Source organism: Peromyscus maniculatus, chromosome 3, assembly GCF_049852395.1.
Source record: "Peromyscus maniculatus bairdii isolate BWxNUB_F1_BW_parent chromosome 3, HU_Pman_BW_mat_3.1, whole genome shotgun sequence".
Taxonomy (NCBI): domain Eukaryota; kingdom Metazoa; phylum Chordata; class Mammalia; order Rodentia; family Cricetidae; genus Peromyscus; species Peromyscus maniculatus.
Genome location: NC_134854.1, coordinates 50,578,448 through 50,604,239, shown reverse-complemented (window position 1 = coordinate 50,604,239; position 25,792 = coordinate 50,578,448). Strand labels below are relative to the sequence as shown.

At 45.0% G+C, this 25,792-nt stretch overlaps 1 protein-coding gene across 1 annotated transcript in view; it reads right to left on the bottom strand.

The window, feature by feature from the left end:
- Dennd11 (DENN domain containing 11) overlaps positions 1-21,389 on the bottom strand; it is a 34,418-nt gene extending 13,029 nt beyond the window's left edge. Inside the window, exons 1-4 of the mRNA XM_006997091.4 lie at positions 21,109-21,389; positions 8,806-8,905; positions 7,755-7,913; positions 1,594-1,747 (exon numbers count right to left, since the gene is read on the bottom strand). Of these exons, the coding sequence (XP_006997153.3) occupies positions 1,594-1,747; positions 7,755-7,913; positions 8,806-8,905; positions 21,109-21,376 (681 nt within the window). The 5' untranslated portion in view covers positions 21,377-21,389. The remainder of the gene's footprint in view (positions 1-1,593; positions 1,748-7,754; positions 7,914-8,805; positions 8,906-21,108) is intronic.
- Between the last annotated feature and the right edge of the window lie 4,403 nt (positions 21,390-25,792).

Here is a 25,792-nt window from a genome sequence, read left to right as displayed (position 1 = left end):
CTGTGGGATCATATCCACGCACTACTTCAAGCTTTAAATCTTGGATGATTTGTTAGGCAGCAATAGCTGGCCAACACAGGGTAGAAACTATTGTCTGAGATTACTAATCTAAGGGGTCACTGTGTTCTCTGCTTGCTCCTTCAGCCTTCTGACTCCTACACTACTGAGTTCCCATCTTGAATTACTTTTAAATACCTAACATACTCTCTTGGTTTGCTCATAAAATCTTTATTACTACTTTTTTTTCCTTATGGCCAAATGACATAAAAACTCAATCTCATTTAAGTAACTGGCTCTTGGCCCATCAGCATGTCTGTGTTCTCTTGTCTACATCTCTGCAAAAGCAGTAAAGGAGGGTAGGGAGTGGACCCTGGCTTTGGCACAGTCCTGTGTTTAGATTTTCCTGGTCTCCTAGCTGTAAGGCCTAAAGCAACTCACTGAACCATTCATCGATAAGCCTCAATTGCTTTCAATAGAAAACAAGACAACAAAATAAAACAAAAAACCAAACAACCTTACTTTAAAAGAGTCTTGCAACAGGTATTGATAAATTAATAAATTAGCAGAATACCTAACTCATAGGATATGCTGAGAAACTAGAATCATGCTCCCCCTATCCCCAATCAACTGGTCTGGAATTAGCACCCCTTCTTTTCCACATGGCCTAATGCTTTAGTGACCAACACCGGTCCTGTAATTGTTTGAATGGAAATGGCCCCCCATAGGCTCATTGGAAGTGACACTATTAGGTGTGGCCTTGCAGGAATAGGTGGCCTTGTTGGATTAGTGTTAGAGGTGGCCTTTGAGGTTTAAGAAGCCCAAGTGTCTCTTTAAGGCAAGTGTCTGTCTCTTTAGGGCCAGTGTCTCCCTTCCTGCCACCATGCTTCCCACCATGACAATGGTCTAAACCTCTGAACTTAAGCCAGCCCCAATGGAATGCTTTCCTTTATAAGAATTACATGATCATAGTGTCTCTTCATACATTAGAAATCCTAACTAAGCCTTCTCCCATAAACCCAGGCATTATTTCTTTACAAGAGGAGTCCTAAGTTTCACTGAAGTATCTTGTGCCCAGTCACAGGAGGAGATGGAGAAGGAAGAGGAAGCAGAGATTCATATTCTTAGACCCTTTTATATCTTCTGAACACCTACTGCACGGCCAGATTTCTTGTTAATGTTAAACAAACATGCTAGTACCAGTGCAAAGGATGCTACAAAATTTCCAAATAAAATAATGTCAAAATAACATAGCTAAGAAATACTTTGTCTGTTCATCAGAGTCTTCATCATTAGTTTGGATGTTTGGCTTTATAGTAGCAGAAGCAACCAACACAATCAAGGGCATCCTCCATCCTAGGAGTCCACCACAAGTGAGTGGTCCAGCATATATGGCTTTCTATGATTATAGAAGGCTCTAGACGGCATATCATTTAAGGTAATTTGCCTTATGCTTAAATGAACCCAAATGCTTATATTTAACCCAATTCTATCAAAAGCAGAATTCTGCACAAGGCTGAGGCATAACTTCCTTACCATTTAAAAACTAATCTACAACAACTGTTCCCAGATATGTGAGAGAATGGCCAGCCTCACCTTCATCTCAGGGTACATGTAGCGGTGGATGGAAGGCAGCCAGTAGACGGGCGGTAAGCTGCCACCCCTTCCGGGGCCAGCATGGAGAACCCCTTTCTTGTCTTCATAGAATGCAGCCAGATGAGAGTAATGTCCCGGCATTTCCAGCTGGTGTCTGTGTAACACACGTGTACAGTGAGCAGCTCTGCCCAGCACAACTGCGCATCTCTTACCCAAAGAGCTAAAGTACTCAAGAGGTCTGCACCTGAAGGTTACCTTCAAGTCCCCATTAGTATGAGAGAAGATCTTTATGCAAAATTCAAACATGAGGCCTGAAACTCCTCGTCGGCATGAAATACATTCAAAAGAACAGGCTGTGCTGAGTGTCTATTTCGTGAGCAAGCTATACTGCTCTGGCCACATGTGCTTCTCATGCACTGTTTATTGTGGGAAGAGATAACCTGGACGACCACACACTCCCTGCCTACAGCTGCTCTGCTTTGTGTAGAATATGAGCATGCTTCTGTTTGGTACTGTTATTAGTATTCCAAAGAAAGGAAAAGTAATGACTGAAGGCCACTAGGGGCTCACACTTTCACATCAAGTAATAATCCAAATGAATCAGAAACACACACACACACAGAGACAGACACACACACACAGATGACAGACAGACAGACAGACAGACACACACACACACACACACACACACACTCCCTGCAGTCTCCTCGGTTACACCCTGTGCTCAGGCCAAAAGTCTTGTCAACCGTTCCCTGGATCAAGAAAATGAATGCCATTGAGGTCCTAGAGCATTTGGACAATGCAGAATCCTGCCTCCAAGTGAAGGCATCATGTTTAATGGAAATGTCAGAAGTTGACTTTTGTTCCCTCCCCAGAGCTATGCTGGAATCTCGGCCTTTACCTTGGTACCATTCCCTCAGGACCAGTATCGGCTCTATTTGGATGATCTTCACCAAGGCAATAGGTTAAAGCCAGGTATTTTGAGGGAACCCTGATTCGGTGTGACTTAAAAAGGGGAAATTCGCATACACTCGCAGGCTTGGGGTAGACATGTGAAGATGAAGGCAGACATTGAGGGGATGCAGATGCCAAGGAACCCAGAGACGGGCAGCAAAGCATGGAGCCAGGAGAGATGTGGGAAGAAACCCTGCTGACACGGACAACTTGGTTTCTGAGCCTTAGTCTCTGAACTATTCGACAGGAAGTTTCTTTCTTCTAAGGCACCCCATGACAGATCCTGTTAGACTGTCCCAGCAAATGAATAGAAGGATGAATAAAGAGCCCTCTCAACCCTGGTTTCTTTTCCAATGACCACAAAACAATTAAAGAGAAGCTTTGGGGAGAAAAAGGGACATCAATTATAGGTGAAACAATGCTGACTACAAACAGGCAAACCCTGCTCCTCCCATCCAGCGACCCCGCCAGGAGACTACTCCACGCTGTAACTCAAACTGCTCAGAATGACTAAGAGCACTCAGGGACAAAGTGAGGGCAAGGGACTTTGTGCACAAGTCTGTATGTATTAAAAGCAGTAACATCGCATCATCATAATACTTAAAAAAGATTACTGCTGGGCGTGGTGGTGCACACCTTTGATCCCAGCACTTGGGAGGCAGATCTCTGTGAGTTAAAGGCCAGTTTGGTCTACGGAGAGAGTTCCCAGATAGCTAGGGCTGTTAAACAGAGAAACCATGTCTCAAAAAAACCAAAAAGTGTATGTGTGTGTTTGTGTGTACATGCATGTATTACTAGCTGTGTGTGACAGTGTATACCTACACTCCAAGAACAGGCTAAGGCAGGAGAATCATAAATTCAAGGTCAGCCTGGATTACACAGTGGAGCCTTGCTTCCTCCCAAAGAAAAGTTTAGAAAATAATTACTGAAAGTAAGTACCTCTCTCTAATTTTAGGGGTCTGGGAAGCTTGGATTCAGGAGGCAGCCATATGTTAGCTGTGATCACCAAGCATAAGAGTGCTTACAGCAACTGCTGTCGATCTCAGAAATGCTCCTGGGCCGGACAGGAAATCCTTGGTGGCTAAGGTCTGGCGAGCTGTTCTGAGCAGGCAAAAGGGTCGTGGGTACTCTTCAGGGAAATGTGTCCAGTTTGATGAGTAGGTAAAGTTCAAATGTGTTTGAGTTAAGATCTGTTTTCCCTTAAAAGCCCATGGAGAATCTATATATTCTGTCTTAAAGAGGTAATTTATCCAAGGTAATTTAAACAATGCACCTTCATTTTCTTTTTGCTGATTTGCTACTCATTTGCTGGTCTTTCCACTCTGACTACAGTCAACGCTGCATTTGGACCAAGATTCTACAGAAAAAGTCGGTAGGTACTATGAGTCTTTTAGCCAGGAAGCTAGAGACAAGGCCATGGAAATGGCTCGGCAGGTAAAGTGTTTTTCTACTAAGCCTGATCCCATTCCCCGACACAGAGCGAAATGTGTAGATGTAAAAAGAAAACAGCTAATGTCAGGACTCTGTCCTTAACAGCCTAAGGTATCCCTGCCTACCAGGACAGAACAAGGCGGTAACAGACAATGTAGAACAGGAGACAGAAGCTCGGGCCTAAACAGAAATTCAGAGATGAACGCTATCCAACTGTCCTGTGGAAGCCTCAGAGTTTAAACACACTGGAGACTTTGTAATAGATCATCAAGCCACACCACCAAGAGAATGTAAAGGGTACTAGAGCAACAGAGTGCCAGAAGACAAGGTGGTTTTCAAAGATGGAGACGACAATGATGATGATGAGGTTCAGTAAGGGCAGGAAAATTAAAAACTACTGCATGGAACTGCGTCTCATGCCACCCGTGGAAACTGTGCAGGCAGGAGTCCTGCTCTCAACAGCGGGGCTAAGTGACTCAGTGTGTGCTGCTGCTGTGAAGCGCCTCCTGTGGGAACCAGATCAAGGATCCCCCTGTAGGAGCAGCCATGCTGGGTGGGATGCTCTTTAGGCCCACAGCCCCTGCACTGATCAGCCACATGAGGTTATGCAGATGCCCAGGACAGAGACGGTTGCTGTTCCCTACCATACTCTGCAGTAGTTCGTCCACTGTAAGGATCAGAGATGCTCTGTCAGCTATCACACTCTGCCACTCTGGTGGAGTTCTTACTGGTCTGAACCGGTCTGTCACTGGGCTTAGTCAATACAAAAAAAATCAGGCATTCTCATCTACGGCGGGTTCATGAGGAAAGTACCATCACCATTCTGAAGGTGTAGCAGACATGTCAAACTGTACACGGCAGTTGGTCCCAATGATTCCATTTCTAGGAAATTGCCCTAAAGAACTGTTCGTGAATGTGAATTTACCCAAAAGATGCTCTTGTCTATAGGTGCAAAAAATAAGAAACAGCCGGGCGGTGGTGGCGCACGCCTTTAATCCCAGCACTCATCGCGGGCAGAGCCAGGCGGATCTCTGTGAGTCCGAGGACAGTCTGGGCTACCAAGTGAGTTCCAGGAAAAGCGCAAAGCTATACAGAGAAATCCTGTCTCGAAAAACCAAAAAAAGATTTAAAAAAAAAAGGAAACGATCTTAAAGCCCAATGATAATGGAATGGTTAAATAAATCATGAGTTACCTATTATGACATGCTGTGAGGTTACCACGACAGTGTGTTCGATAATATAGGTAGAGGTCAGAGGTCAACCTTAGGAATGGTTTCTGAGGATTCTTGTTTTTTTTTTTTTTTTTTTTTGAGCCAAGGTCTCTCACTGGCCCAGGATTTTGCCCAGTAGGCTCGGATAGCTGGCTAGTGAGCCCTAGGGATCTTCCTCCCCACCTCCCCAGTGCTGGGATTATAAGCATGCACCATCACACCTGGCTTTTCTCTTCCGTGGGTTGTGGTGACTGAACTCAGATCTACAGCTGGAGAGATAGTGAAGGTAACAATTGTAGATAAAATACTAATACGTCAGCATGGGACATCAGAAGTCAGAATGAATTTAAATGCAGATTAGGAAGTAAAGAAATCAAGTCTAGTTAACTTACACAACAGTCACTGTCCCACCCAGACCTGACTCTTTTCTTTCCTCATGCCCTGTTATCAAAGTCTCATCTCTGTTCCAGCCTTTTTAATCAGCAAGGGAAAACGATACAGCTCTCGGTGTACCCATGTGAGAGCTCCTCTACTGTTACATGAAAGGGCAGAACGGGAATAGATAACTTGCTTTCTCTTGTATAAAGGAGAACAATACGGATATGTATTTGTATACATACATACATAAGTATCAATTTTAGAAGATACATGAGAAATTAATAGTGATTAATAGAGTTCTTGGATGGACAGGACAGTTGGGGAAAGTCTGAGTTCACGACACTGGTAGAGACTGCTTTCTTCTTCCTTTAGTACATAGAACCTCCAAAGTTTCGATGACATCACCCTTCTGGAACTACATGTCCCCAGACTTCCTACGGTTGGGTATGGCCAGTGGCCAACAACTAGCCCACGGAATGTGCAGAAGTGATGCTGTGTTCAAGTTGTGATCTTTGCATCAGTCTCTCTCCTTCCTGGTTGAAATGTCACAGATAACAGTGAGTCACTTTCCACTGTCACACTAGGAGATGGGTAAGACGGAAGGCCCTGCTCCAGTCGCCACCCACACAGGAGCCTTTCTTCCCATGTGGTCTGGGACAGCCAGGCTGCAAAGCTGGGGTTCTGACTCGTTTGAGCCGCTGTACGTTGGGGTCTCCTCTTTGTTAGAGGAACTTAGCTTCTATCTTAACTAAAGCCGAAGTTAGTACCCAAGAAAATGAGTTGCTACGGAATCAAGAACCATTGGCTTAGAAGCTGAAGAAGAAAGTGATTGAAAAATCACTGTTCAGGAAGAGAAATCTGGTCATCTATGTTAAAATTCACTACGTTAAAATCACGAGATTTAGATCTCGTGAGGCTGGGAAAGCCAACTCCTCTGTACCCAAAAGCAGTTAAGACTCTTGCTCACTCCAGAATATTCTTGGGCAGATGGGGGGAGCCAGACACTAAGGATAAAATGTAAGATACAGGGAGTACCATGAAAATGAAGGAAAGAAGGATGGACAAAGAACACGGACTAGCTTAAAGCCAATCAACTTAAACTATGACCCAGGGGAGCTGTAGAGGTGGCTCCGTGGTTCAGAGTAATGGCTGCACAATCATGAGGATCGCAGTTCACATCCCATTACCTGTATAAAAAGTCTGGCATCCTATACAACTGCAAATCAAAAGGCCAGCCTGGGCTACAAAGCACGATTCTAACTCAAAATGAATAAATGAATGAATGAATAAATAATGCATAGAATAAAATAGTTTATATATATGCCAAGTACACATACACTATGTGTGTGTATATGTGTGTACATATATATGTGTGTGTGTATAGTGTGTGTGTATATATATACACATACACACACTATACACACACTTATATATGTTTTAATTGTGACACATAAGGTCTTGCTATGTTGCTACTAATGTAAACTGAAAGCCTTTATTTCCTGGGCTAATGCACCACTGTGCCCACCTGTCAAGCATATTTTATCAAAGCACACAAATATACACAGCAGACAAGAGGCTAAAATTTTAATGGTGCTTCTAGGACTAGATATAAAATTCACCAGCATTGTTTGAAGTTCAACTAGGTTACCTGAATTATGATATATATATATATACATATATATATATATACACACATATATATATACACATATACATATATACATGTATATATATAGAGAGACTAATAATAATTAGTAACTAATAATTTTCTGCTTCTGTTACATATTCTCTTATTACCCCAAATAATAAGTGATTTGACCCAAAACAATTTTGAAATTCCACCTGCCTACCTGGGAAAAAAGGTAAGTTTAGCAGCTAAGTGTAAACAAAGATCACGTTCATGTCTGATTAAAATAAATTTGATTAAAGTTGATGAGAGTATTAATAAAAGCTGAAAGCAAATATCTTCCTCAGCTTTCATTATAGGATAAAGAATTATTTTGTAATACATTTGCTGAAAGAAAGGAGCCTTGGCTGAGGCTTGACCCAGAGCTGCAGATGCCACAGGAAGGACACCTGTACTCCTGGCCCACAGCCTCCAGGTCCAGGGACTCAGTGCAGAGGCACCAGCTCACAGATCCCGCCACTTCCCCCAACATACAAAAGCCATGTCTGGAAGCCACTTACCGAACCTGGTTCTCCAGAAAGTGCATATAGCGGTAGAGCAGGGTGTAGGATGGAGAGAGGATACCCACAGACTTCATCCGTGCGCCACGCTCCAGCTCGCTCTCCACAGGCATATTGGCAAAGCAGGCCAGGCCAAAGAAGGGCCCCTTCCGAAAATAGCTAAAACAGACCAAATATGCACTGTGGCTCCAGTTTAGGAAGAGGACATATCTTTGCTTTTTTTTCCTTTGCAATGCAATCTCGGCCCAAATAGCTCCAATAGTTCAGAGCTCCAACTAACCAAGTTCGGCTGTAAAAGAAGTCATCCAATCTCCCAGGGATTGCCCAGGCTCCAAGACTCCAGAACTGGCCATCCCAGAGTCAAGGGCGAGAGTTAGCATGTGGTCTCTACAGGCATGTCACTCAAATGCTCACAGCCACAGACCCTGGTATGCTCTCTGGCACAACTAACAGCTTCCATGGGAGAGCCAGAACCAAGGCGATGTCCAGGCTCCTTTGAAACTCAGTCTGTTTTCTCAGCAAAAATCCCGATTCTCTCAGTTCCTTGGCCTCTGACAGCATCAATGAGGTTGATTGACACTTTACTTCCTTCCCCTTCACACACTTGGATTAGCCCTGGTTTCATCCCAATGCAGAGATTAAAGCTACAAATTATCCTTAAAGCAATTTATCCATTGGCTTCTCACAAAATTTGCAATGTACCATTTATACAACACTAAAAACTAGCCTGCTTAAAGCTAGTATTCCCAGTTTATCATATAGATGTCTTAGGTTAACCCACACTAAACTGAAACTCGTCTCTTACACTAAAACCAAACCTCCATGAGGGTCACACAATTGCTCAGTGATAGCAGAACCTCGACTGTAGGAACTGTCAGCTTGCGAGGGTCAAGACCCATTGCAAACTGCAGAGCTGGAACCCTTTTTGCTATGAAATTGGATAAACACAGAATACGTACATACACTACCTGAAGACACCTCTTGATAACATGCTCTGGAGGACGTGGGAGAGGAGGGATCAAGTAGAGAAAATGGATTCAGAAGTACTCACATGAAATCAGACTGAACTTTATGGGACCCACTGGCCATAGACTTGAACTCAACACCTTCAAGGTCAATGTCTTGTGGTAAGCACCATTCTACCATGTTTCCTGTAGGAACAGAGGGGTCGGGTTAAAACAAACAAAAATCATTCCGAGAGAAGAGCACAGCACAACACACACTGCTCCTCAGGAAAAAAAAAAAAAAAAAAAAAAAATGTGCTGTTTGATCAGACTGATCCAGAACCAGTGAGGAGATAGATGCTCATGGGCTCATCTCATCCATCTCTTGATGAACTACACCAGAAGACCAGGACGGGGCAGTGGAGGGACCCTATCCCCTGCTTCAAATTCAGTGACCTTTGGGTGACTCCCTGTGGCGGTGCCATTTGGGTCACTCCCAAATCTTCTTCTCAAGGCTTCACTTCTCTAAGTACAGGGAGATTTATTTATTTATTTAACCTTATGCTCCCATTTCTTCATCCTATATTCTTCCCTTGATCTCTTGAGATTGTTTTTGATCTTACAATCTATAGCCACCAAAACAAAACAAAAACAGACAACAGCAACAAAACAAAAAACCTCATTCTCACTGACAACCTTGCGATGTTTGCTAATTCCTCAAAACTCCTCTCTTTCTCCTGATTTCTCTCACAGGATGCAATTCTGGATCTTTTCCTACTTCTCTGAGCAGTGTAGCATACCACCCCCCTTTTCATCTCTCCCCAGATGTGGTCTTCTTCAAGGATCAACGATCAGTTCTTCACTTCAGGAATTTTGGGACTCAGTCACTCATAACTAATTTCTGGGTTTCTACTAAGCTAGGGGTTGGAAACACGAAGAAGAATAAGACATCATCCCTGACCACAACAGGATGAGAGTCTACCGGTAACAAGGTGACAGAGAGTAAGACCAGCAGGTACAGCTCAATTGGATGACCACTGTGACAGAAGGTAGGTGACGTTTTAGAATCCAGCAACAGGCGTCCTCCAGATAGGGAATGAGAGCACTGAACGATTAGCCACATAAGCTACGGGCAGAGAGAACATCTTGGAATAATCTGTCCTGATTTGTGCATATTCAAATTTTTCCAAAGCCAAAGAATAAATAACTTGCAAGAGTTCATTTTTGAGCAAACTGCTTAGCACTCCATTCCTACTTTTCTAGGCTTTCAAAACTCCATCAACTACCTTAGCCACCACCCCTTTCAGATCATCGTTTGGGTCATCAGAGAACACCGAGGCTAGCTGCAAGTCACTGCAGACGGCACAGAGGCTCATCCCACACTCAAGAGCCCAAGGCACGTTCAAAGAATCTATTTTGGAGGAAAGAATTACAAATCTATCCAACTAATGAATTCACTGAAAACAAAAAAGCATGAACAGGGAATAAAAATTCTATAAAACAGAAAAGGCTAAATTGACATTCTGACAATTGGATTAAAGATAAGAAAACATGTTCACAGGGAGTTAAGTTTGAGAGTCAAGGTAAGTTTCCTAAGCATCAAGTCTCCCCACATTCCTGTTTTCTTCCCCTTATTATGCATGAACATCCATCTAAACTCCAGGGATCTAACGGAAGGTCTCGTGCAGCACATTAGCCTGCATCCCTAGGCTCCACCCCACTCTTTATGGGGTTCATCTAATTCTAAAAAAGTTTCTTTTTCTCAATCCGAAACTACTTATAACTTGAGGAAATTTAACTTACCTAAACTCTGTACTGAAGCCTAGCATTAAGTATAAATTATACAACACACCAAGTTTTCCCAAAGAGAGCATTCCTGCATAGGAAGCAAAGGAAGGTGAAGAGGCATTAAGAACATTACATGCACATCAGAGTACCTCCTGAGAGCCCTCCAAGTCCATCCTCTTATCCATCCTAACCATGGCCCTGAATCAGCTGGACCTTTTTCAATTTTTATAAAAGCAAACAGCTATGTCTTTTGCTCATTATTTGTTCGCCTACGGCGATAAGAATGTGTCCAATATATCACTTCAATCATTTGGGTGTAGCACTTTATCTACTGAACTACTGATGCCCATTTAGGTGAGTGCTCATTAAAAGCTATGACAATTAGCACTGCTCAAACAATTCTATGCTTGCCATCTGGTAAGTGCCTGGGCTGGCTTTGGAAGGCACTCACCTGAGTAGGCTGAACTGCACGGCTCAGGCTCAGACTTCCTTTCAATGCATATTTCAGGTGAAAGGTGAAGGTGAATATGAAGGAAGGGGTCACATCTGGAAGGCTGGTGTTGGGGCATCTGGCAGATTACCTGTACTGTTTGTTATCCTCACCTTCTGAGGTGGAAACAGCAGCCAGGCCTGCTGATGCTACAGACACTTTCCCCTGGACTGCCTTGAACTTCCTAAGTTAAGTGTGTTTTTTCATCCACAAAGAACATCAACTTCTCTCTCTTTAAAAAAAAAAAATTATTTATTTATTTTATGTATATGAGTGCTCTATCTGCATGTGCAACTTTACGCCAGAAGAGGGCACCAGATCTCATTATAGATGGTTGTGAGCCACCATGTGGTTGCTGGGAATAGAACTCAGGACCTCTGGAAGAGCAGCTGGTGCTCCTGACCGCTGTGCCATCTTTCCAAACCCGGATATCAACTTCTCTTACAGGACACCCAAATCACCAACACTGGGGGCAACTGGCCAAGCGTGGTGGCCCATGCCTTTAATCTTAGCACTTGGGAGGCAGAGGCAGGCAGAACTCTGAGTGTAAGGTTAAGTTCCAGGCCAGCAGGGCGACATCGTGAGACCCTGTCTCACAACAAAACTAGGAGCAGGGACAGGCTGACCTACGTCCCCATCCACTCCCAAGAGCCCCATCTGCCTCCTCCTTCCCAAGATCACCGTCCTCCCCCACATCCACCTACCCTCTGACACTGAGCTCCACGCAGACAGCAGTCTTACACAGACTGGCTAATTAGTCCCCATATTACATAAGATCTAACCCCTGCGGCAATCCTTTTATACATGATGCAGTCACTGATTCTGTCTGAATCTTGACTGACACGAGTCCCACATGTTCCTGTGGTTTCACTAAGGAACCTTCTGGAATCCCACAGCTATTGTGAACAGGGCTTCTCAAAGAAAAATAAAGTACAGTGTGAAACACTTTTATGGCCAGATCTTCTTAGGTTGAACGAAGACCACTGTGCATATGTTTTTAATTGTAGAACTTCACCGAGTCTTTAGTATGTCACTTTGCAATATGAAACTCAAAAAGATCGATAGTGTTTAATGTTTCCCCACATCACTGACAATACATCTGGGTTTGCTGTTGTCTGTTTGGGGGGATTTGGATACAGGGTCTCACACTCCAGCTAAACTGACCAGGAACCCACTGTGTAGCCCAATCCTCCTACCTCAGTCCAAGGACTAGAATTATAGGCATGAATCAATATATGCCTTGCAATAATTGCATTTTTATGGAGCATTTTTCAGAGACTAATTTTATTGAAAGTCCCTTTGATGTTTTTAGAGACGCCGGTATAACAGCAAACTGCCCCTCAATATCCATTCTTAAAACCTGCTATTTTTAGCTTAGTACAAGGACGCCCAGTGAAGACTTTCTCAGCCCTTCCTGCATGTAGGTGTGGGATACAGACAGAAGTGAGACACATCGCTTCCACAATGTGCCTGAGAGGGAAGGAACATGCTGCCCCTTTCTCTATCATGCTGCCTAGCATGCGATGTGGATGATGTCATGATATAAGGATCAACAAAGCTTAAACCAACATGAACCCGGGTCCCTGGGTGGCCCCTTAAATCCAAGCCGATATTTCAATCTTTGGCAAGCTATTACACACATGAAAAAGGAATGGATCCTATCTCGATTAGACCATAGCTATTAGATGCCTGGTATTCATGAGCAAGTCTGTGTTCAACTTAATACAGCTGACCTAGAGGATAATGTCCCCATTCCTCAGGGGTTCTCCAGGTCCTCTTCACTACAGCTCTGCGCCCGGCCAAACCTCACTGTACAGACGCTGGAAGAATCCAAGGAGGGAGGACATCCTGTCTGCTGTGCCCGATACTTTTAGAGGGAGGCAGGCCCTTCTGGATTAGGACATCAGAAGCAGGTGGGCAGATCACGGACAGGGCAGAGGCCTCAGAACACCACACAGGGCTGGGTTCATTTCTGCTGACACGCTCCTTGAAGGAAAGGGAACCAGGCACAGCTCCTGTTACTCTTATTCCAGCCTAGCACACCTTAGATGCCTGTCTCTCTGCCACTCTATGAGACTCTGAAAGGCTGGAGAGGAGAACTGTTGATTGATTTTTTTTTTCTACATCCCAACATAGCTCAGTGCCTAGGACAAGAGAGGAAGGGTAATGAAACCAAAACAAATGGAACAACACAGCTTTATTAGGAACAAGCATGTCTTTTAAACAGCTAATTGATGAATCTGTGCTAATTATCCTAGGAGTGGTAAAAACACTGGCTATACAGGAAAAGTGCCTCACTCTGAGGAAGTTCATTCTTAATTATTTAGGAGTGAGATTTAAACATCATGGCAATTTATTTTCACATAGTTCAGGGAGTATATTTAAACCCATATGAAATCAATGCCATTTACAATGCCTGCTCAACTTGGGCCAGTGCAGCTCTTAGGGAACAATTTGAACACAAAGTATTTCTTTGTATTACAGAGTCAATGCAATTCAATTAAAAAAAAAAAAAGAGATCCAGCTAGTCATTTAATAAATAATGACAAAATAATCCTAAAGTTGGGCAGGTGAGATGGCCCAGTGGGTAAAAGTGCTTGACCAGAACCTCTGAAACTATGAACGAAAGCCAACCTCAGTTCAGCTCTTTGTGTCAAATATTTTACTCCAGTGGTGAGAAGTAACTAATAACTCAGGGACTGGATGAAAGAGCTTTTCAAATTCTTCTTCACATGATTTCAACCATAAGACACACCAGAGAGTGCAGAAGACTCAAGCCGTGAAGAGATGATCAGCCTGTGTCTGGTGCGTGCTGGGAGTCACCCCTACCCACCAGTATTACAGCTTTCCGTCTGCGCTCAGGTAGCCCTTGTCCTAGTTCGCCACAATTCACCCGCTCAACCCTCCAACACCTGCCTCCTTAGGCAAACGAGGGGACTCCATCCTCATACTGGATTCACGGACTTCTTATCCACCTCGTATGCTGGAGAGACTGGAGACTCTCCTGCTCTTCCTACGAGGCTCTTGCTCCCCAACTCCCCTCTTTGTCTTTCACTGTGACTCTGATGTTTTTGAGGGTTGTGCCCACCTCTCACATGGATTTGCACTGCATGATATTTCCTAGCCGAAGTTTCTGGAACACATTATTTCATGTTATAGTGGAATTGACTATGTAAGGCTGAAGCCAATATGACAAAATGTCAACAGATGGAGACGCTATGTCAAGGATAAATAAGTTCTTTCCATTTTTTTTTCCCTGAGGTTTAACCGATCTGACTACAAATCAGGGCAACAAATGAAATGGTAGAAATTCACACACACACACACACACACACACACACACACACACACACACACACGTCTGTCTGTCCATCCGTCCATCCGTCCGTCCATCCATCCATCCATCCATCCATCCATCCATCCATCCATCCATCCATCTTTGACTTTGCAAAACCACAATTAAGAGAAGGGACCATACCTAATGTGGAACAGGGAACTATTATGATTTGAGGTCATCTTTCTATAAAAGCATTCTGAATTGGGGAACCAACTTCTATCTGGAATTTGTAGAAGTGTCAAGAAAAGTGATTTTGCCAAAATGGAAATCCTTAAGGGAAAATATTTAAGGCCAGAAAAACTTTACACGGAGTACTCCCTACCTATCCCAGGCTCAGAATTCACTGTGCTCTCAATTTCGCCAAACATCCTCACTCTATCGACAAAAACGTAGTTTGGCAGCATGGACGATCAACAAGACGTGACCTTATAAAAGAACGTCATCACAGGCCTTTCCCTTCTAACTCACTTTCCTTCCAGCTCTGCCTCCTCCCAGCTTTTGAACCACACCATGGGCTTATCACAGGGACCTACAGGTCCCGCCTAGCCTTTCCTATAAAGACAGCTTAGGGGGAGGATTTCACACGGTCACCGAAGGAACCAATGTGGTGGTCTGAACTGTGTACACTCAGCCAGTCTGGTCGTTCAGTAAATATTGGTGGAGCCTAACTTGGCAGCACAGTGCCCAGCGCTGAGCTCATGCAAAGGCAAACATGCTCCTTCCTATTCAAGGGAACCCGGACTAACAAATAATGGCTTAGCCACTTGTGTACCTCGGGGAAGCTAATGGGACTGTGGATGTACACATCGGTCTGAACTCTGCCATCCCATTGCTGCTAAGGTCAGCCTAGGGGCTCGAGGTGAGGGCCTCCCAAGCTGGTGTTTTAGAAACTCTTGAGGTAGACAAGACATAGGCAGTCCCAGATTAGGGATATGCAGCAACGGCAGAGCACTTACTTAGCTTCTGTGAAACCCTGGGTTCAATTCCAGGTTCCGTAGAAATAAACAAAGCTCATAAGATAGGTTGTCCCATCTATATAGGGCTGCCTCTATCTCTCAACGCTTCTGCTTAAATGTGAAATAACCTTACTCCCTGTGTCCTGGATGGCACAGTCCACATCCTCCTGAAACAGACTTGCAAGCTGAAAACCTCATCTCAAAATATTTAAAGTACAGAAAAATAACTATCTTGAACCCAATATCTTGTAAGTTAGAACTTAGGCTCTTCCCTCTATTGTGAAGTCAAGTACTTCCTCTTGAGGTTTCCTGTACTGGACAGTGAGTAAGTAGCATCTTCTTACAACTCCTTCAGGCCGAAGGGTGGGTAGAACTGTCTAGCATCCCCTGAGACTTGCACATTGGTTTTGATCTCACCCCTCAGCTCCTCCCCATCAGTACGTACTTCTGTGCTCTAGCTTCAGCCAGGAGGTAAAAGGGAATTCTATCTCAGAGATTCAGGAAAGAGCCAGATAGAGTGGCTCATATCTGTAATCCCAGCACTCAAGAGGCCAAGGGAGGAGTCTGAGGCCAACCTGGGCTATATGGTGAGTTCCAGGTCATCCTGCGTTAAGAGTGAGAGATCCTGCCTCAAAATAGCAAAAAGGAAAAAACAGTAATAAAGGCAAGAAGCAGGAACACTGTTGGTCCCAACAACACATTACTTGTATATAATCACTTTTTAACATGCCACTAAATCCTAGAGATAGAAGAAACCGCAAAGAGTGTTTGTTCGGCCCAGTTTCTGTGCAGCCCATATCAATTGTCTTTGGGTCTTACGTATTTTGATGTAATCTTACATTGCCCTAGATGAGAACACAACCAAAACAAGAGCCAGTGACAGAATGGAGAGTTCCGAATCGGGGAGAAGATAATCCTGGCAGTTTCGAGGCAGCCATATGTCAGCCTACGGCTGAATTCCAATGCACTAATTTTACACAGGAGAAAAAAACCTTCTAGTCACAGGCCACTCACACTCACTCTGGTGTACGTCACAGCTCTAAATGTCTATTTTTCTCTTGTGTGGACGGTTGGGGAGGATCAGAGGCATGCTCCTGGAACCCCACAGTAGAGGTCCTAAGACCCAGAAGGCACACAGTGAGTGGTAGACATTGTAGCCACCACCCTTACATTTTTCTCTGTAGATCTTCAAGACAAGAAACTAAATTCACAACAGATGGCCACAAACTTTCAGCCTGAAAACCACAAAGCAGGTGAATCACCAACAGCTCAGGAACGTGTCTGCCAATGTGGCATTAATCAATAACCACAACTATATTCTAATCAACCACTGACAGGTGATGGAAAACACAGAGAAAGGGCAGTGGCAGAGTTAACTCTCCTCTGACTTTCCGATCGACTCTGAGAATTGACTTCCCCTTTCCGACCCCGTGAGTGGGTCATTCTTAGGACTTACTGTCCATTTCCAGAACTTGCTTTCCACTGTCAAGCCCCTCCCATTTCTGCAAGGAGTCAGATGAGCTGGGCAGCACTCCAAGTTACGACTTACTTGGGCACCAGACCTATCCCTAATCTCACAATACCTTTCCACCTGCTCTGCTTGTATTTCCATGACTGGACAGGGAATCTGCAGTTTAAAATGAGAACTAGAGTGCGTGGGTTATTTTTTTTTTTAAATAGGTTGTTATATAGCCCAGAGTAGCCTTGAACTCTAAATTTTGGTCATGCAACACCATACCTGACTGTAGGTGTGACTGATTGCAAATATTCCCATTTGACAGATAGTTGGCGGCATTCAGACAGACCAAGAGGTGTTTGCATAATGTGGGCAGTAGCTGGAGGCTGAGAGAGAACAGGTGACTCATGTGTTATCAGGAAGGAACACCTTAAAAAGCTCACCAGGTGATACGCCCTGCAACCATCTCTCTTCCCTTCTGAACCACCCCAAGGCAAACACACACACAGCCCTGGAAAAGCCCCCAAAATAACAGCAGTGGAAAGTGAATCTCAGACAGAAACGGTCTAAAGTAGGCAGATTCACATGATACCAGCCAGGAACTGAGGGGTTAAGACTCCATCAGCCTCTACTACTCTGGGGCAGTGGTTCCTGCCACCAGCAGAGACATCCTGAGTATGAGATTACCTTTTTCCTTAACCAAGAAAAAAAAAAAAAAGGAAATGTTACTAGAAACCCAAAGAACAAATTTAAAATCAGGCCCTAAATCATAGACTTGAACATAACGAGAAAAGCAATATTCTGGCAGCCAACCTCTTCTACCCAGCATGCCAAGTTATCTGGGACTGGTTTCAATAGCAGCTTTGTAGCCCAGATGGCCAGCACTACCACCCTACGGCTAGTTCTCAGCTCCAGATAAAGACTCTGTGTATATATGAGCAAGCCTTACCTTGAACCTGAGCCCTTGCTCTCCGTGTCCTCTGTAGGCCAAACAACCGTAAGTTCCAAGCAATGAGCCAGGAACCCAGAAGAAATAACCACGTCTCTACTTTCCCCTCTGATTTTTTTTTTTTTCTGACAGAGGCCCAAAGAAGCATTCCAAAGCTTACGTTTAAAAGTGCGAACGAATTCCATTCATCAGAGGATGGCTGATCCCCATCCTAATAAAGCACTCAAGTTCTACCAGGGATCCACCCCTCCCTCATATGCCTTCTGCCTTGTGATGGTCAGTCCTTAACTGTCCACTTCCCTGGATTTCCGATCACCTTAGAAACACACCCCTGGGTGCGTCTGCCAGGGTGTTTCTGCGAAGGTCTGACTGAGGAGGGAAGACCCACTCTGAATGGGGGCAGCATCATTCCATGAGCAGGAGTCCTGGGCTGAAGGAAAAGGAAAAGGATGAGGAAGCAAGCTGGGTGCCAGCGTTCATCCTCCTTCGCTTCCTGTTCATGTGATATCATCCACCACCTCACACTAGCAGAACCATGTCTTTCCTGTCCTCATGGACTGGATCTCCTTAAAGCGCAAGCCAAACCCCTCCTTCCTTAAGAGGCTCTTGTCTGGAATTTTGCCACAGAAGCTACGAAAGTAACTAATTTACCCTCTTCCATCCACTGCCAGACAGACAAACCACTGCTAGGGACTCTCTCCTCCTGATCCTGTTCTCCACATACATCCACAAGGTATGCTCTTACACACTGACTTGTACATATGCCATAAGTAACCCATATTGGGTGAGAGGACACGTGAAATGTCCACTGCCTGTGCAGTGGTTGGAGTGGATTAGCTCCTAAAAATGCAAACTGAGGAGAGAGGCAGGAAAGACATGGACAAGTGATCAGACTGCGGACCAGAGTGAGATTTGGGTACAGCAGAAGTATCTACTTGACTACTTCTGGTAATGCAGGCTGAGGAACTTGCCTGGGTGGCCCAATATTAATTAGGAACATATGGCAGCTGGGACTCAGGAGAGTTGACAAGATCCTAGTTAAAACAAAGAGACACAATTCTAGGCACCGTGAATCCTGCAGCTTGCGGGACGAAGTGGGTTTCACTCACCTCTCCAAACTGTCCTTCCTCAACCTCCATACACATGGGCACAATGGTGCTCTTTCCTCTGCCCTGGTGCTGAGGTTTGTGACCCAGCCTATCTCAGCGGCCTTCATTCACTCCTCTGCTACTTCTAAGAGATATGCTATATGACTTTAGTTTACACAAGAACTACCAACCTATTTCATAGGATGAGAGGAGCCGTTTATAGGGCTGGACTAGATGAAAGGAAAAGAGATGGACAGGAAACAGTTGATTTCTTGCCACAACTAAACCAAGTTCTTAATGCTCACCCAGGTGCACACATCTTCCTCTCCCCAGATCCCTAGGGAAGTGATGAGGCAAAGTGAGGGACAAAGATTCAGGCAGCAGAGCATGCTAGAAAGATATCTGGTTAGGAGTCAAGTAGATCCTGGCAGTTAATTAAAAAAAAAATGTAACCATCCTTGGATCCTTGGTGCCTTTCCCCATGAACAAAGTTAAATAATCAGCAAATTACAGAGTAGTTAGAATTAAATCAAACAGGATTACAGTAAAATGCCTGCACGAATGTCACAGTATTAGTGACAGCTCTGTCCTTAGTCTTAAAACCATCTTCTCTCTCTCTCTCTGTCACACAGAGAGAGAGAGAGACAGACAGACAGATAGACAGACACCAGCTGTGAATGGAAACCCATGCAAGGTCTTTGGGGGCTTTTATGAATTGATCAATACTAATGACCAACTGATGGATACCAATAACTGATCAATGAATGACCAACAATCTATATTTTCAGCTCTACCTGTGATTATTGTGGGGTTTTCTTTTCCCCTCCTTTCCCTAGACTGTATCACCAGACAGCTAGCATTATGCAGTGAGGCCACCAATGTCTCCTTTCCAATTCTTACACTTAAGTGACTTTTAAACTTGCCTCTATTTACCTTTGCAGGAAGAGGTACACCACAGGAAATACGGTTAGCTAGAAAGAATTTTTTTTGTCTAACATTAAGGGTTTTGCTTTAAAAAAAAAGTATTTTTCCAACTATGTATGTATAGGAGTCCTAATTATGAGTCAAGCAATATGTGCGATGGACATTAAGAAAAAGGTACAGAGGGGGTTCGATACTATTTCAGGAAACTCTGGCTTCAACTCTGGCTTCCTTTGGTTCGAACGTGCTGGTTGTGATGTAAATATAATTCCACATGGCAGGTCAGAGTCAAAAAAGTTTGGAAGTCAATAGAATACGGCAACGGCAACGAAGCAGCAGACTGGAGTCAGAGTTCTCCTTCCAAGTCCTGCTATTAAGAACGGGGCTTTCGCCTTAAGGGACCATACGCCTGTTTGGGGCTCAGAATCCTTGACCACAGTTAAGCCATTCTGCCCAGAAGCCACCAGCTTCCATCACATCTGGATCCCTTTCACATAATCCTAATCTTCCTCCCATCCATACCTTCAGGGTAGGAAGACTAGTTTCTGGAAGTAGGAACTTCCAGAAAGAAAACCCTTCTTTCCCTCACAAACACGAACTCCTCACTCTAGCAACAACTCCAAGGAGAAAGCTAGGAGGACGCATCTGGGCGTTCCTCTTCTTCAAAGACGAAGCAGAGCAGCAGCTCCGGGATGTCGATGCCCCTGGCAGAGCCCACAGACGTGTGGTTCACTTGCACCCTCCACCCACCCCCCGGAACCGCCCACTGTTGCAACGCACACACCCCCGCAGTGGGTGGTTAGGGTAAAGACGGGGTGACATAACCAGTTAGTCCTCCTAGAAAGACAGCTTGCCAGAGAAGGCTTCTCCAACCCCATCCCCGAATGCTCCCACGTTAATTCCTCAAAATTAAGCCTTCGGAGAAAGTGAACTTGGCGGCTGGGAAAGTTACCTCGCTGGGAGCAACCACAAGCAAGGGCGGGCATAGAGCATAGGTTCTTTTTGGACCCGCGTGGGAGGCGACGTACGCGCGGGGTGGGGAGTGGGGGTGGGTTCCCTCCTTTCGGCATCTAAAAGAACCTTCCAGCCGAGCAGGAAAACAGAGAAAACAAAAGCCAACGTGCCCGCGGCCACACACCAATCCTCCCGCACTGAAGCGGAGCAAGCGAGAGAGCGGCGAAGAGGCACCGGAGCGGAGCTGAGAGCCGCGGCGGGACGGAGAGGGGGGCGGAACAAAGCCCCGGGGATCCCTCGGTTCTCGTCTGGGGACACAGTGCCCCCGTTGCCCCGGGACCCCCGAGCGGGGAGGGATGCAGGTGTGTGGGTGCGAGTGCGCACGCAACGGGTCCCTCCCCCGCGCCCTCCGAAACCTAGCGGGCGATGTGCCCGCCCCCAACCATCTCTCCATCCCTAAGCGTCTCTCACCCGAGCGGGGATCGAAGGTGACTACGAACACAGCCACCACCTGGTCCTCCTCCACGTCGCCCAGCTCCAGACGCCCGGGCTGCAGCAGCACTTCGCGGGGTGCTGGCTCGTCGGGTTCCCGCCTTCGGGGCGCATCCGCGGCCGCTCGGCCGCTCCCACCGCCGCCCCGGGCCCATCCTCCCGTCTGCAGCGCGGGGTCCTGCGGCACAGAGACCGCGGGGCCCTCGGCCCAGCGCAGCAGCGGCGCCGCGTCTCCCTGCTCCACCATGGCGAGGCGAGGCGGAGCCGAGGCGCGAGGGGCGGGGCGGGCTGCGGGCACTCCCCTCCGGGCCTGCCCGCCCCGCCGCTCTGCGCCGTGCCGCCACTCTCTTGGTGCCCGCCGAGCTTGGCCACACCTGCCCCTGCCCCTGCCCCTGTCCCGGCCGAGGCTCGGCGCCCGGAAGCTCGGGAAAGTGGCCGGCTCCTTCGGGGTCGGCGCCCCAGGGCCTGGTCTGGGCTTCAGCTCTGCATCTCTGTAGGCGGGTGCTCTTGACCCAGAGTGTGGGATGCAGGGCGCACATCCCTTAGTCTGTCCACCTGCGCGTGGGTTGAAGCGCCTTCCCACCTAGGATTCCACTGTGAATTTTTGTACGTCACCATTATTTTTAAGGACCAGGGCACATAAATTATATAATCCTGAGAGCTTGGTAAAAGCTGCCTCCAGGTCAGGAAGTGAAGCAGAGGAAGGGCTGACTTCCCAGGTGTTTCAAATATACACATGAATCAGGATTGAAAGGACTGGAGGGTGGCTGATTGGGTAGGTAATCGGAATTTATTTCCCTTTTTATATGCAATTTGAAGATATTAAGCTGGTGGATTATGGGGGTTGTTCTACATTTAAAAAGAGGAGGAAAAAGAAGTCAGAGGAGTGGGGGAAGTCAGCCCTTAAGCCTGTGGCTTTGGAAAGTAAGGATTGCCTAGGAACTCCCTTTGTATATTTACAAATAAATTTTTGAATGTCTCAACTCTTGGGGGCGGGTGGGGGGGAGTGTCAGGCTGGTGACTAGCTCAGAAGTATGCATAAGAAGCCATTAAACTCATGAGAAAAATAAGATGGCAAGAGACAATTATGTAGATACACAGTTCACCCCCAGGATTCAAGAAGGCCCAGTTTCTGACAAGGACTTGGTGAATTTCTGTGTTACCTGTTACCCCAGGGGCCTTGTGAGACTCATGGCCTCTCTGCTAGGGATGCAATGATAATATGCCTTAATCCTGTTCTCAAGAGAATCATCAATGACTGCCTCCAGCTGCTGCTAGTTCCAAATATGTGACTCTGCGATTTAACAATAAAACGTTTTACCAAAAAGAGGAGGGATTGCTGTCATCTTCATTCCTTAGTTCAACCTGACCTCCATCCCCTGAAGACATGTTAAGTGACTCTCTCACTCAATTAATGGAGTAATTACTGAAATGGGAGTCTGGAGATGTACAAACCAAGCCAGGGTTTTAATTCAAGGGAACTCCAGGCTGGGTTAGTCACAAACTCTCAAGGCCAGACACCAAAGCCCGGTACTTGAGAAGACTGAGCCACAGCCAAAGCTTCTGAGGTTGAGACAAGATTTTATTTTTAACTCAAACTGGAGGCTGGTAGATAATCCTTAACCTTTCCAAAGTCACCAGTTTTAGGGCAAATGGATTTTTTTCTTTCTTACTTGAAAAAGATCCTCTCCTGGTCTTTTATGGCAATGTGTGCCTTTCTGAGCACCCCTAATTTAATGCCCTAGGACTACATATATACCCATAAACAAACTTGTAATTTCTGTAGCATTCAGCTCTCTGTATATGCAGAAAAGTTTCCCAACTGACAGCCACGTTATGTCTTCAGCATATTCTAGTTTGCTAACCATGGAGCCCAGCAGTATATTCCTAGTGCTTTGCATACTGTTGCTCAACAGAATCTGTGAACTCAGGAAGTGAAAGCAGAGGCTGACACTCCCATGCCGCCGACCCTCTCGCCAGGCTTTTTCTAGTATCTTGCAAGTGGTAGGTGCTCAAAGATGTTAGTGATAGTGATGATGCTCTGTTTTCACATACACATTCACAATCTGAAAGATGCTTTTATACCTGACCACCAGGTTAGCCTCTGTATCTACTGAATTGTCGCACGACGATACTGAGTTTAGCTGTTAGAACAGTTTTGCTTGGGAACAAGTACTTGAGAAACGTTGGGAGAAAGGTCACTCATTTTCAGAGATACTTGGCTGAGGTAATGATATTTCAAAACATGTTCACCTAGAACACCATGTCTAAATGTTAAAATAAATCTTTTACTTTCTCAAATACTAAATATATCTACATTACATAAAGTACAGAATATTTTTAATCTACAGCCTCAATATAGATGGTAATCGTAAAGACTTAAATTGTCCCATCTCATCAATTCTAGAATCAGAACGCATTTGTGTTTAACCATGCTGTGGTGTCTGACAATTGTCACTGAGGTCTGGTTGTCACAGAAGAGATTTCTGGGTGCTTTGTCAGCCATGGGAAGGAACCACCAACCCGAGACTAAGCTGAGTGAAAGGCCCTGCTTGAAGTTCCTTGGGTAGTGCTGCTAGTGTGTCTTCAAACTGAAAGCTAGTTTAAACACCGGCTTGTAATCCAAATCCTTAGTTGAGATTTTTCTTCCCTCCCGCTAGTGACAAAGTTGAAACAGGAAGTTTTCTTATCTAGCCCTCTTTGCAGGCGGCTGCTTTTATTATTTTTGCAGCACGGAAGTGTAATGTAATGGCTTGTCTTAAATAGATATTTATTAGATGTTTTCTTTCTGTGTTTGCTTGTTGACAGTGTGCTCTGTGTTCCGTTTGTTTTCTTTCCCCCTTTCCGTCAGATCATGAACATTTTGGTATCCTATAAAGGAAAGCTCCATACATTATTTTTGTGGCTAGTGTTCTGTGAGAGTCGGATAATTTATATCACCATCTGTCATTGTTGGAGAGTACAGCTCTTCCCCTTCTGTTGTGTCTGAAGTTTTGACCGAATTTCACACTTGCTGTAAAGCTCTGCAACCTTCAGCCCTGCGCACAAACTGGGAGAGAAGCGAGAAAGAGAACTGTCTCTCAAACTCATACCCCAGCAGGAAAAGCAGCTCTCAGGCAATAAATAAGATGTGGGATGAGGGCAGACAGTCAGCCATCAGGCTGCCGGCGAGCCGACTGCTAGAGGTGGCTGACTGAGTTCAAGTGCATTCTTTTCTTTTAAAGGTCTTGATTGTTATTTGTTTGTGTTTTGTGATTGAATCTATTTTTTTTTCTTTCGAAATACATGCTAGAAATTTATGTTTCCTCTTTGGAACATGTCTGTCCATTTGATGTCTCAATCTTACCCAGTCTTGTTATGATCTGAGACTTAACATTTTCCCATTGAATAGCTAATATTTGTGTATACTTATGGAATTATTCCTTTAATCCCCATGAGTTGTAATTACCTGATAGTACAATGCTAAATTACTATATTTGCTGATTATACATTTCTAGCCATTGTCTATTTTACACTCCAACCACACCCATGGGAGGCCCTGGAAGGTCTCGGCATAAGAATATCATGATTCGATTTACTCTTTAGAGGGAGTCCATTAGCTGCTAGACACAGAGTAGAGAAGGTGAAGCAAGGGTAAATTCACTGGATCCGTATTATGAGGCTGAAGTCTTCAGGGATGGGAGGTGGCGGAGGAGGGGCAGACATGGGATTTCAGAGACACCGAGTAGTAGTTCTCACACAGTTCTTTCCTGAGATGTGAAAACAATGCAGAAGGAGGGTTTGAGACAGAGGCTTGGGACACATCAAGAGGAGCCTATTCAGTAGGCAGAGCAAGCTGTGATAAGATCAGTGAAAATGGAACCTCAAGAAAGAAGATTGTGAGGTCGTTATAAATCCCAGGGCTAGTTGGCTGTAGACAGCATCTCCAGCAAAGGCACTCCATGGAAGTGAATGCAGACCAGTTTTATGGGACGGAGCTCACTGAACTCCATATTTACAGTTCATATGGAGAGAACTCATTCCAGCACTTTATAGATCAGATTTTAAGATATGCGTATAATTATTTATTTGGTTACAGGTAATTGTAATATTATTTCAAACATTTTAATAAGTAGATAGTCACAGTAAAAGATCAATTTGTCTGGGAGACAGCTTAGCCAGTAAAGCGAATGCTTTCTAAGCATGGGAACCTGAGTTTGATTCCTAGGATGCACATTTAAAAACCCAGGCACAGTGTCACACTGCTGTAATCCTGGCATTGGATTGAAAACCTGCCTCTGCCCCCAGGACCAGTGAGAGACCCTGTCTCCAAAGCAAAAAAAGGAAAAAAGAAGAAGAAGAAGAAGAAGAAGAAGAAGAAGAAGAAGAAGAAGAAGAAGAAGAAGAAGAAGAAGAAGAAGGAAAAGAAAGTCAAATGATGCTTGGTAAATGACACTCTTATTTCACTCTGTAATCTACAGATACCCCCCCCACACACATACGTGTACCTGCACACACAAGAACAAACATACACATGAGCAAAACAATCACACTGCCTGAGAGATGTAGTGAGCAGCGGTTGCTGTCTCTAGCTCCTCACTTCCATCCTCTCCTTAGAGAAAACCACTTTGCACAGTTTCTGAGTTTTCAGAGCTTCTGGGGGCTGACCCTGTGAAGAGGTGTT